Source organism: Scylla paramamosain, chromosome 12 (genome assembly GCF_035594125.1).
Source record: "Scylla paramamosain isolate STU-SP2022 chromosome 12, ASM3559412v1, whole genome shotgun sequence".
In the NCBI taxonomy this organism is placed as follows: Eukaryota; Metazoa; Arthropoda; class Malacostraca; order Decapoda; family Portunidae; genus Scylla; species Scylla paramamosain.
Window position 1 is genome coordinate 7,047,501 of NC_087162.1, and position 11,757 is coordinate 7,059,257.

General features: G+C 43.6%; 1 protein-coding gene across 2 annotated transcripts in view; it reads left to right on the forward strand.

The window, feature by feature from the left end:
• The window catches only part of LOC135105634 (locomotion-related protein Hikaru genki-like), a 162,635-nt gene extending 153,416 nt beyond the window's left edge, over positions 1–9,219 (forward strand). For both annotated transcript variants that reach the window (XM_064013984.1, XM_064013985.1), the window contains 5 exons: positions 4,558–4,692; positions 6,265–6,405; positions 6,642–6,851; positions 7,085–7,255; positions 7,994–9,219. In XM_064013984.1, coding sequence (XP_063870054.1) covers positions 4,558–4,692; positions 6,265–6,405; positions 6,642–6,851; positions 7,085–7,255; positions 7,994–8,190 — 854 coding nt within the window. In that variant the 3' untranslated portion in view covers positions 8,191–9,219. The remainder of the gene's footprint in view (positions 1–4,557; positions 4,693–6,264; positions 6,406–6,641; positions 6,852–7,084; positions 7,256–7,993) is intronic.
• The last annotated feature ends 2,538 nt before the right edge of the window (positions 9,220–11,757 follow it).

Here is an 11,757-nt window from a genome sequence, read left to right on the forward strand (position 1 = left end):
TCCTAGCAAGAGAAGGGGAGGTGGAGGAGTGTCAGTACCTGGGACATCCTAGCAAGAGAGAAGGGGAGGTGGGGGGAGTGTCAGTACCCGGGACATCCTACCATTAGTGTTCTCTTAAACTAATTCCAACACAGCCTAATGAGACACGAGAATGAATATTGATCAACTTCAAACGGCGACAGTTGCAGTGTTCAAGTATTAGGAAACTACATATCAAGCGCCTGCATGTGGTGATCGCCCAGCGGCCCTGATTTGCGTCCTACCCCAGCCGGTCACGGAGTGGTGAGTATTTGGCGACGGACATTTATTTCAGGCCACCGTTATGAAGCATCCTCGTTGAAATTATTTTCCAGGGAGTCTCCGGTTATTATGTATGCACTCCTGACGATCCTCTTAAACACACACACACACACACACACACACACACACACACACACACACACACACACACACACACACACACACACACACACACACACACACACACACACACACACACACACACACACACACACACACACACACACACACACACACACACACACACACACACACACACACACACACACACACACAAAGAGAGGGTGCAGTAAACATATGGCAGAAACCCCGCTTAGTGACGCGCAACTGATCCTGTGCCTGTGAAGTGAATAAAGTGATTTGAGTGAGGCGGAAAGAAGTGCAGTGCATTTGTCGAGGTGTGATGCTGCGTGATTACCTTCGAGGCAGCGACATCCATTGATAAAATGACGATGACGGGTTGATGCTGGGAATTACTGACAACCACTCAGCCAAAATTAACGCACGACACAGCAGGGCACAGGCAGAAGCGGTGGGTGCATTATCATTACGGAGTGGTGTAGTGTCTGGTGCAGCTTCGGGTACATGTGCATGCAAATCAGCGCGTCTGCTAACTCGGTATAATGAGGGAACTCAGGAAAGCTTTCTCTAGATTCACCGCTTGAGTCTGTTTTGTTCCCCATGCCGCACTGGTATGCTCGCCGGAATCCTAAGCCTGTTTCTGTGTTTTAGACGTTTCTTTATGACCTGGACTATTTCTTTATGACCTGGACTATTTCGAGACAGGGGAGTGAACAGGCCAACTCACAAAGGAACACAAAAGATTAACAAAACGTAAATAGCAGTCCGCTTCTTGGCCCTTGGGAGGCGATTTCGGATCGGCTACACCATCTAATCTAAAGTAAGAGATGTAGGATAGCGAAGGCAATTGAAATAGTTTCCTGCACTGCTGTTTGAGGGAACGGCACGTGTTGATTCGTTTTTTTTTGTTTTTTTTCTTTTTTTTTTTTTTTTTGAGTAGAGTTAAGCTGTCCTCGTGTTACGTCAGAAAATATTTGGGTAAATATGAAGAATATTCTTGACAAGACGGAACGATAATCCCTGACGACCTGTTACAACGTGCAGCCTTTTATAATGCTCTCACGAAGGTTCAGTAAGAAAGTTAAATAGCAGTGTTGTAACTGTACTTCATCATACTTAATACTGTGAAATCACTGAATTATTTTGTACAGTTAATATTTCACGATAAAAATTATCATTCTCTCTCTCTCTCTCTCTCTCTCTCTCTCTCTCTCTCTCTCTCTCTCTCTCTCTCTCTCTCTCTCTCATCTCTCTCTCTCTCTCTCTCTCTCTCTCTCTCTCTCTCTCTCTCTCTCACGCACGCACGCGTGCACACACACACACACACACACACACACACACACACACACACACACACACACACACACACACACACAACACACACACACACACACACACACACACACACGATGCAGTTTTATGGCCTGTGGCACCAACACATGAAAAGCAACTACAAGTATACGAAAGAAAAATACATTAAGAAACATATAAACAACAACAAAGGAAGGGGTGACGAGAGGTCATTGCGTTGGAAAGAAATAAAATACATATATTAAAAAGATTCAACACAACACATGTAAGAAAAATAAATACAGCTTGAAAATAACGAGGAAATAGAAATTGTAATGAGGGGGACGTGCGTATGGATGGATGGATGGAACAGCAGGTGCCATATTGTAGTGGATCCTGTTGTGTACATGTTGATTATTTGAAAACATGCTGTGGCCTCAGGGTTCAATGAGAGAGAGAGAGAGAGAGAGAGAGAGAGAGAGAGAGAGAGAGAGAGAGAGAGAGAGAGAGACATAGACATACAAGTGGTTGGTGAACGTGTTGCCAGTTAAGGATTATACTGTGTAGAGGAATAATATGGAGAAGACTGGCTTATGTGTATTTATTTAGGATAATAGCTGAAATAATCTCATATAGTGTTTGCATCCGAGGGTCAGGTTAGATTAGGTTGGATTGGGTTAGGTTTAGATTAATGCAGTCTTTTAATTTCACATTTAATCCCTTCGTTGTGTACTTCATAATTTTCTAAAAAACATCATTTTTACTTGGAAAGAGTCAGTCCCGAAATTACTAGGCAAACATCATCTTTGCTTTTATTTATCCATTTATTCATCCATTTATTTATATTTATGTACTGTGGAGACTGGCCAAGGACGTAGAAAGTCGATTACAAAATGCTGGTTCATAAGAAGCGTTCACACATTATCACTTGAACGAATAAAATTGTCACTTGGGTGCACCTAAAGATTTCAGCAGCGCACACGTCCGCCTTCAGGGGGAAATGCTGCATCTCTCGAGAAATTAATGTGATTTTCGACTGGGAGATTGATAGAAATTATGAAAGTGGAGCAGAAAATGTTATGGTGATCTGACCTTTAATTGTTGTTATTCCCTCACCACTGAATGAGTAGGCTACGTTTTTAGACACTGTATGGCGATAGTAATCCTACCGTTTTCTTTCTTTTATATGAAGTTCAACATGTTATCATAGAGGTACTCCTTTTTTTTCTGTATTTTTTTTATAAAAACCTGAAAAAAAATCTAACTTTAATCATTTATAGAAAAAGAGAAGAGTTAATTTAGAGGATGTTCCTCCGTCCAGCATTGTGCCGCAGACGTAGAGTTAGTTACGTGTATTTTAGCTTTTTAAGACAAGTGCATGAAGCATAATATTTCATCGACATTAATTGTATTTTAAATTTACTTATAAAACTTGTTCAGATTTTTATAAACTTTACGTATAATTTGAGTGAGTCTTTTTTTTTTCTTATTTCATATGGCTTTTATTATTTTTCAAAGCAGAAGTTCGTACAGTGTAATCATTCAGTAATATAAAACTGTTTACCGCACTCACGCCCTGCCTGGCCGTACAGTGTAATCATTCAGTAATATAAAACTGTTTACTGCACTCACGCCCTGCCTGGCGCGTGACTGGCCGCGTCACGTCACAATTTGTTTCTAATTGAGAGGAACGGCTGCTCTGAAAACAATGTTAGACTTGGTCAATTTTTAAAGTGTCCTCACGTAACCATTCTAAATAGGTCTGTAATTTACTTTGAGAAACGTTATTTTACTCATTCTTTACTTTCATTTTTTCTTTCTACTTATATTCATATAACTTTTGCTCCTCACTGTTTCTACTTTTCTACATAAATTTTTCGCAAGTAAAATTATGCGACGAATAAATTACTTTCATCGCAGAAGCTTAATTTTTACTTCATAGGCACAAAACTTTTTATTCATTTCTAATTTTCTGCATTGGTTTTACATAACAAAAATAATCAATTAACATATCAGTTTTGCCTCAGAATCCATTGCTGGTGGCGGGACGCGCCGCTGTCGTGCGTTATTCATGCCCACTCCGTCATGCCTCTCCCATAATTCACGTTTATATTATGACAGAATAAACTCATGTTAAATTCAAGCAAGAGTCACACCGTTATTGTATGAGAGAGAGAGAGAGAGAGAGAGAGAGAGAGAGAGAGAGAGAGAGAGAGAGGAGGTGGGGGGCAAGAGGGAAGAAAGATTTTTTTCGCTAATTTACTATTTTCATCACTTATGTTGCTTTCCTTCAGGTATTTCGTCTTGAACGCTCCTTAAGTGACGCCAAAATCTCACTCAGTCTCGATCGAACCTATGTAATAATCAGTGATGTAATATACAGCAATCTGAAACAACGTCGACACATTCTTAGCAGTGTCCTTTTCTTAACTCAGACATTACCCAGCGGCCCACAACAACCTGAAACAATCTGAAACGACAATTTGAAACAGCAATCTGAAACAATAATTTGAAACAACAATCAGAAACAACAGTTTGAAACAGCAGTTTGAAACAACAATGTGAAACAACATTATGAAACACCAATTTTGAAACAACAACCTCAAACAACAACCTGGTACAGCGTTGATGCAATCTTAGCAGTGTCCGCGTGAGACACTAACCACTAAACATAAATGACTATGTAGTAGTTCAGTCACTCAAATCGGTAATTCACTTGAAAAGGCGAGAAGAAAAGGTACCAGATTACTAAAGAGTGTATTTCATTAAGACACCGATGAGTTATAAGCAACGCTGACTGCTGGAGTGGTTGATACAAACACAACATGCATGCAAGGAGTGTCTCGTTAGTGAGTTCACCGCCCTAACCAAGCGTCACTCCTCCAGGCTGGGCCATCCAAAGGCGTGCGAGGGAGCTGCGGTACCGTCTCTCCCTCTACTACGCCAAGCCTGAGGACACTGGAACCTTCACCTGCACCGCCCCGTCAGGACACGATAACCACCTGTCTATTACTGTCAAAGGTAAGGCTACGTGTGTGTGTGTGTGAGAGAGAGAGAGAGACAGAGAGAGAGAGAGAGAATTTCAAGGGAACAAGAAGGGTTCAAAATGCCTCAAGGTTTGTTTAGTGATATTGGTAGTGGTGATGCAACGAGTTGGTAGTGGTGGCAGTGGTGCGTGGAAAGGTGTGGCTGGGTACTGGTGGTGGTGGTGGCGGCGGCGGCAGTGTGGTGCTGTAGCAGTGGCTCGACTCGCCGCTTGTTCCTCATCATTGCAATCCCGAGTAAATATTTACTTTTGCATCCTTGTAATATTCATGTCGCGCGGAACATTAGAGCTAGAAATAATACGTGGTGATTACCCATGGGATGTTTTGAGCCTGGAACTGAAATTACTATGAAAATGAGACGATAGTTAAAGTTACAGCCCAGTGTATATATTTCCTGGTTCCTTTCATACCAGCCAGGCAGACTCACGTATCATTATGCTTTTTCAGCAGTCACGTTCACCGGCAGGAATGTAACAAGGGTGTGCAGATCGGTATGAGTGTAGAGAGGTGCATCGTGTTTTCACAGATGCACGTGGTTGCCTCGAGTTTATGGAACAGCGCCTTGACTTAGAAACAAGAAATTAATAAACAAATAGATAATAAATCGCTCACTCGTAAATCTATTTTGCTTTTCTGATCAAATAAAATGTGTCTTTACTTTACCTGCCCATCACAATGGCCATCTTGGTGTAATGATTCATATTACGTGGTGATTCCTCTTTTTTTTTTTTTTTTTTTTTTTTTTTTTGGATGCACAAGAATTGGAAACTCAGAGTAATCAAATATTAGAGACGTCTCTGACATGAAGTATCGTCATTAGAATGGATAACAACTTCTTTCTGTTAGCATGTTTAATAAATCATGCTAACGCCCATCTCTCCATGGGTAGATGCCAATCAACAGTTGGGATCCTTTGTGTTTTTTGTCAATGAAGTTATAAATAAGTGTATAAATGGATTTTTTTTTCTTTTTTTTTTTTTTTTTTTTTGGCTTCAGGCAGTCTTGGAGATGACTGGTATAGCCGCATATTTGTTCTTTGGATTCGTTTGCTTACAATTATTGATTAAGTTAAATATTATCTATGCACCGTTCCTATGAACTCAAAAGAATGTTTATCTTTTAAGTAAGAAACACATCTATATTATCAGGTAAGAATTTTTATATTATTCTCCCCCTTTTTAAAAGTCTGGACCTAGAAAAAAATCAACATAATTTGCGATAAAAAAAAAAAATCTTTCAAAATTGCCGAATTTTAAAACATGAAAAGTATTTAAAAACAAAATATTGATATAAAAACTTTCTATCAACAAAGTGTTGTTTTTTACTTCCAAAATTTTGTTTAAATGTGAAATACTGATGAAGTTCAATATTATTATCTACGCACTGTTCCTATGAACTCAAATATTATGTAAGTTAACTTTAAAAAGCTGCAGGAAGATTGTGTTGAGCTGAACAAGTAACACTGTCTCCCAACGATGATGAGTGTGACTACGGATTTGATGATTATTCAGATTATATATATATATATATATATATGGTGCCGCAGACGTGACTTGCCCGCCGGTGGTGGGGGAGGAGCCGCTGCAGGTGCATGGAGACAGCGTCACCCTGGGAGCGGCGCTTACCTTCTCGTGCCCCGAGGGTTACAGCTTGCGCGGCACAGATAAAATCACGTGCCTCCCCTCAGGTGTGTTCTCTCTACAGTTCATATCTTGTGAACAACAACCTTTTAACATTTTTCCCGTGTGCATGTTACACCTCATGTTTTCTGTTACCGAGTGCCGCCTTTACTTGTATAGATGGAAAGTTATAAAATAGCGCATGCTCTTATAATTGTTATAAAGGACTAGTATACGTCATATTCATAGCTGTGTCACCTGTTTATGCTTCTAAACCATTGCGGATCTTCTCCCCGCACCCCAGGAGAGTGGGGCAGCCCTGTCCCATGGTGCCAGGTGGTGCACTGCCCCGTACTGGTCGCGGAGGAACCGAGCCTACAACTACAGTCAGCCAACACGAGCTACCAGGGCGCGGCAGTGTTCAGCTGCCTGTCAGGCTTCCGGCTATCGGGTCGATCCGTCCTGCACTGCACCGCCAACGGGACCTGGTCTGAGCCTGTCCCCACCTGTCACGGTGCGACCCTCGCCCCTCACTTCTCATCGCCCCGCCTGTCAGGGCTTGCCTTAATGAACATTCTCACTGTCACTTTTCTGCTTCATGGGGAGGGAGACAGTAATGGGCCTTATTTACTTTTCTTTTTTGCATGTGAACGAGTCATCATTCCCTCAACTGCCTCCTGTGGTGTAATCTTGACATCTGCCCGCTGACTCTCGTGTGATGCCCGGACCTCCCCTTACTTCAAACAGAGGTGCTATGCCCAGCCGTTCAGGCGCCGCAGCATGGCCAGGTGACAGGTGCAGCCACGCGGCGTGTGGGCGAGGCTATCACCTTCACCTGCACCCCAGGCTTCGTCGTCCGCGGCCACGCCCTCGCCTTCTGTACCCACGATGGCGTCTGGTCCCACCCTGCGCCCCAGTGTGAGTCACGGGGAAAGGGGAACGACCTCACCTGAAGGGGGGTAATAGGTTGTCAATTTAAGGTATTTAGCGGACCAGTGAAGCACAAGAGTCCAATTAAGAGGACAAGAGTGAGGTGAGTGAAGGAGGGAACACTAATTCAGGAATATGAGAAGTGACAACTGGGATTGAGAGGATCAGCATCACGCACGTGAGTGGCTCAGGTACACCGCCATTATCCACAGTCGTGGGAGTGGAGGTGAATGACTGCAACAGTGTAATAAGGTAAGACCGGCGCGGCGGCAGCAATGACATCAAGAATGTGACGTCACATCCTCGCCACGCTGAGCCTTGCTGGCCGCTCCTGCTGAAGGTGCCAGATGGCAACCAGACCGCTGCGAGGATATTATTTTTTTTTTTTTTTTTTTTTTAGTTGGATATGTTACTGTGTGTGTGTGTGCTAAAATTTTCTTAGGAGAACACTAGGTATCCATTGTGTCCAGTGCAATGCCAGTGTTCCATGAACAGGGTGTGAATATCCGCTTAGTATGCTTGTATTGTAAGCTTTCGACACTCTCTCTCTCTCTCTCTCTCTCTCTCTCTCTCTCTCTCTCTCTCTCTCTCTCTCTCTCTCTCTCTCTCTCTCTCTCTCTCTCTCTCTCTCTCTCTGATTGGGAAACCTGATTGGGAAAGAGAATGAGAACGCGGAGCCCTACGGACACCCAGCACTCGCTGACCCCATTGCCTCTTCCTGCCCAGGCGTGAGGTCGTGTGCTCACCCGGGAGAGCCTGAACATGGCCGCGTGTCACCTCGTCGTCCTCGCTACCACGTGGGCGCCACCCTGCTGGTCACCTGTCGTCCGGGGTACCGTCCTGCGGGGCCTGACCGCATCACTTGTCTGCACACTCGCCGCTGGTCTGCCCCGCTCACCCGGTGTGTCCCTGCCATCGGCTGAGGCTCCCACTCACAGACGCTCCAATACGTCTCTATACACCTCGCCGCCGTCTCATTCCTGCAGGTCCACCCCGCGTGGCCCGGAACTCTGCCGCGCTAATCTGAAGTCATCAAGTAGAGGGAGCCGGGCCGGGGTGTCCGTCGTGCATCTGGCGTGGCTAGGAGGAGCGAGGTAGCTGAGTTGTGTGTACATAGTCTTGACTCCTTGATGCCTCTCCCTGTGTGTACATACGTGTGTGGTGTTGTTGTGGTCGTTGTTCATCCCTGTGTGTGTGTGTGTGTGTGTGTGTGTGTGTGTGTGTGTGTGTGTGTGTGTGTGTGTTTGGTTGGTTGGTTGGTTGGTTGGGTGATTGTGTACATATAACCATCTTTGTTGTGAGTTTCAAGAAGCGCGCTCTTCCCATCCCTGCCCACAGCCGCCACTCTTTCTCGGCGTCTAAAAATATCAGCTTCACAGGAAATGCGAGGAGTATTACACGAGCTGCATAACTTAGCGTCAACATTAAAGAGGAATTTGCTTCTTCCCACAGAAAATGCCAGCATCGAAATGTTTAAAGCACAATTAATGCAAATACTGAGAAGATGCACACACACACACACACACACACACACACACACACACACACACACACACACACACACATTTATCATAGAAATTAATATTTGTATTGTGGCCTCAGCAGTGCCAAAAATTATGAAGGATTTGGTATTTGATGAAAGAAAGCAAAAATGAGACCAGTAACAGAAAAAAAAAATAATAATTGCCTTTTGTAACAATAGAAAATGGAATGAATGGAAAAATAAATAGGAAAATAACCAAAACTTAAGTGTGGTAGCAGAGTGGTGAGGACTTGTGCAAAACATGTACATATCGCGACTCATATCAAACGTAGCCTCAACGACCTTGTTTGGGAGGGTCAGTCCTGCCACCCTCACCCTCCCTCTTAGAGCTCGCCTTGCTCACACCAGGTCATCCACACTCCCTTGTAAACCTTGTACTGCAGGTATATAATAAATATTTGTATTTGTGGGACGAATATGATAACCCTGACTTTCTAAGATATTGGTAACAGCAGAGCAAGGAGTAACAATAAAAATAGTAGTAGTAGTAGTAGTAGTTTTAGTAGCAATAGAAGTATTGTTGTTATACAGAAGCAGTAGTACAGGTGATGAATAAGTGGTGGTGCTGTCGATAGCAGTTAAAGTAAAGGAGAGGTACACGTTATAGTTGCGCATGGCCTCGGCGCTCATCCCTGTCTCACTGGCCTCTTGAGTCTGGTGGATGATGTTCCTCGCTGCGGGTCACAGCGCCACTGTCATCTGAGTTTCCACAGTTTACCTTATCCAGGTTTCCCCCAGGTACCCCACTTGTCGACCAGACCAAAAGAGGGATTAACAGCTGATTGAGCTGTGATTGTCCCGGCCAGGATTCGAATAAATTTCTAACCAGGGCTCTCGGATTCATAAGCAGTTATGCTAGCAACTGCACCACGGAAGAAACAGTAATTTATATTATACCTTGTAATAGATCAATAGATAAAGTATCATAACATCACGTTTTGTACTCTTAACGTCACCGTGTGAACCGTTACAAGTAAACGGGCCTGAATCAATGGTGCATCTGAACGAGACCTGAGAATCGTGTCAATGGCGTTCGAGTAGGCTGGTGTTGCCATATCACGGAATCTCAACTCCTGGATTCATCTCTTACTGTGGTAATAGTAAATTATAACCGAAGACAGTTCAATAAACATCTGAACATCTTGGAATATTGTCAGCTTTTGTAATACTAAGTTAGGGTTACCTTTTTGACAAGAGCTTTCTCACCATCACACTTCACCTGATTTCTCTCTACTTCACCGTTTCTAAATCTTCATCCTAAAAAAGTAAGACTATACAAATGAACAGCAGGAAATGTTCACAAGTTCTATAGAGGTTACCATATAAAAAGAAGCAATTTCCACCCGAATTATCACAAGGTTGTAAAGTATCCTGAGTTGCCAACAGCCTCCAACCACAATCATCAGTCCTTCAGTGTGTCAGACAAGCGTGGTGTTGGGGTGTGCAGCTTCGTGTTGCCACACTGGTAAGTTTCTTCCTTTCGTTCCCTTTACTTTGTTTTAATCCTCTCCGGTCTTTCATTTATTCAGGCGTTGTCTTTTAATCCTCCCAGAACACTGGACTTCTGTTATGGTACATTTGCAGCCTTGCCTTCCCCATCAGATAACATTCCCTGATTATCTTGTCTCGTTGTACTCTACTAGGTAAGATACATCCTTGTATCCCGCGTGTATGTGTGTGTGTGTGTGTGTGTGTGTGTTTCTTCAATTCCCAGGCCTTGAATGTATGTCTTGGCAGTGTTCATCCCTTTTAGGTGACTTTCCCTTCACATAAAACACGCAAAATCCACAAAATTTTGTTTGTGTTTGTGTGTGTGGGGGGAGGGGCCGTTCTTATGTGGCTGCATCGTTGCCTCGCTGGACACTCTCTGTGAATAGTTAAGTTTGGCAGCATGTTAACTTTGCTGCTGAATTTATAAAGACTGACGCGGCCCCGGCGGTGGTGTCCGCATGGCAGCTGGAGTGGTGGGAGGCGGGAAGTTTCTCCAGGGATATGAGGAACAGGTGTACGGGGAAGGAGTGAATCACAGGCCCTACTTGAGGTCTTAGTTTTTTTTTTTTTTTATGTAGGAAGGACACTGGCCAAGGGCAACAAAAATCCAATAAAAAATATGCCCACTGAAATGCCAGTCCCATAAAAGGGTCAAACCAGTAGTCAAAAATTGAAACCTCCCTCTTGAAGGAATTCAAGTCATAGGAACGTGGAAATACAGAAGCAGGCAGGGAGTTCTAGAGTTTACCAGAGAAAGGGATGAATGATTGAGAATACTGGTTAACTCTTGCATTAGAGAGGTGGACAGAATAGGGATGAGAGAAAGAAGAAAGTTTTGTGCAGCGAGGCCGCGGGAGGAGGGGAGGCATGCAGTTAGCAAGATCAGAAGAGCAGTTAGCATGAAAATAGCGGTAGAAGACAGCTAGAGATGCAACACTGCGGCGGTGAGAGAGAGGCTGAAGACAGTCAGTTAGAGGAGAGGAGTTGATGAGACGAAAAGCTTTTGATTCCACCCTGTCTAGAAGAGCAGTATGAGTGGAATCCCCCCAGACATGTGAAGCATACTCCATACATGGACGGATAAGGCCCTTGTACAGAGTTAGCAGCTGGGGGGGTGAGAAAAAACTGGCGGAGACGTCTCAGAACACCTACCTTCATAGAAGCTGTTTTAGCTAGAAATGAGATGTGAAGTATCCAGTTCAGATTATAAGTAAAGGACAGACCGAGGATGTTCAGTGTAGAAGAGGGGGACAGTTGAGTGTCATTGAAGAAGAGGGGATAATTGTCTGGAAGGTTGTGTCGAGTTGATAGATGGAGGAATTGAGTTTTTGATGCATTGAACAATACCAAGTTTGCTCTGCCCCAATCAGAAATTTTAGAAAGATCAGAAGTCAAGCGTTCTGTGGCTTCCTTGCGTGAGATGTTTACCTCTTGAAGGGTTGGACGTCTATGAAAA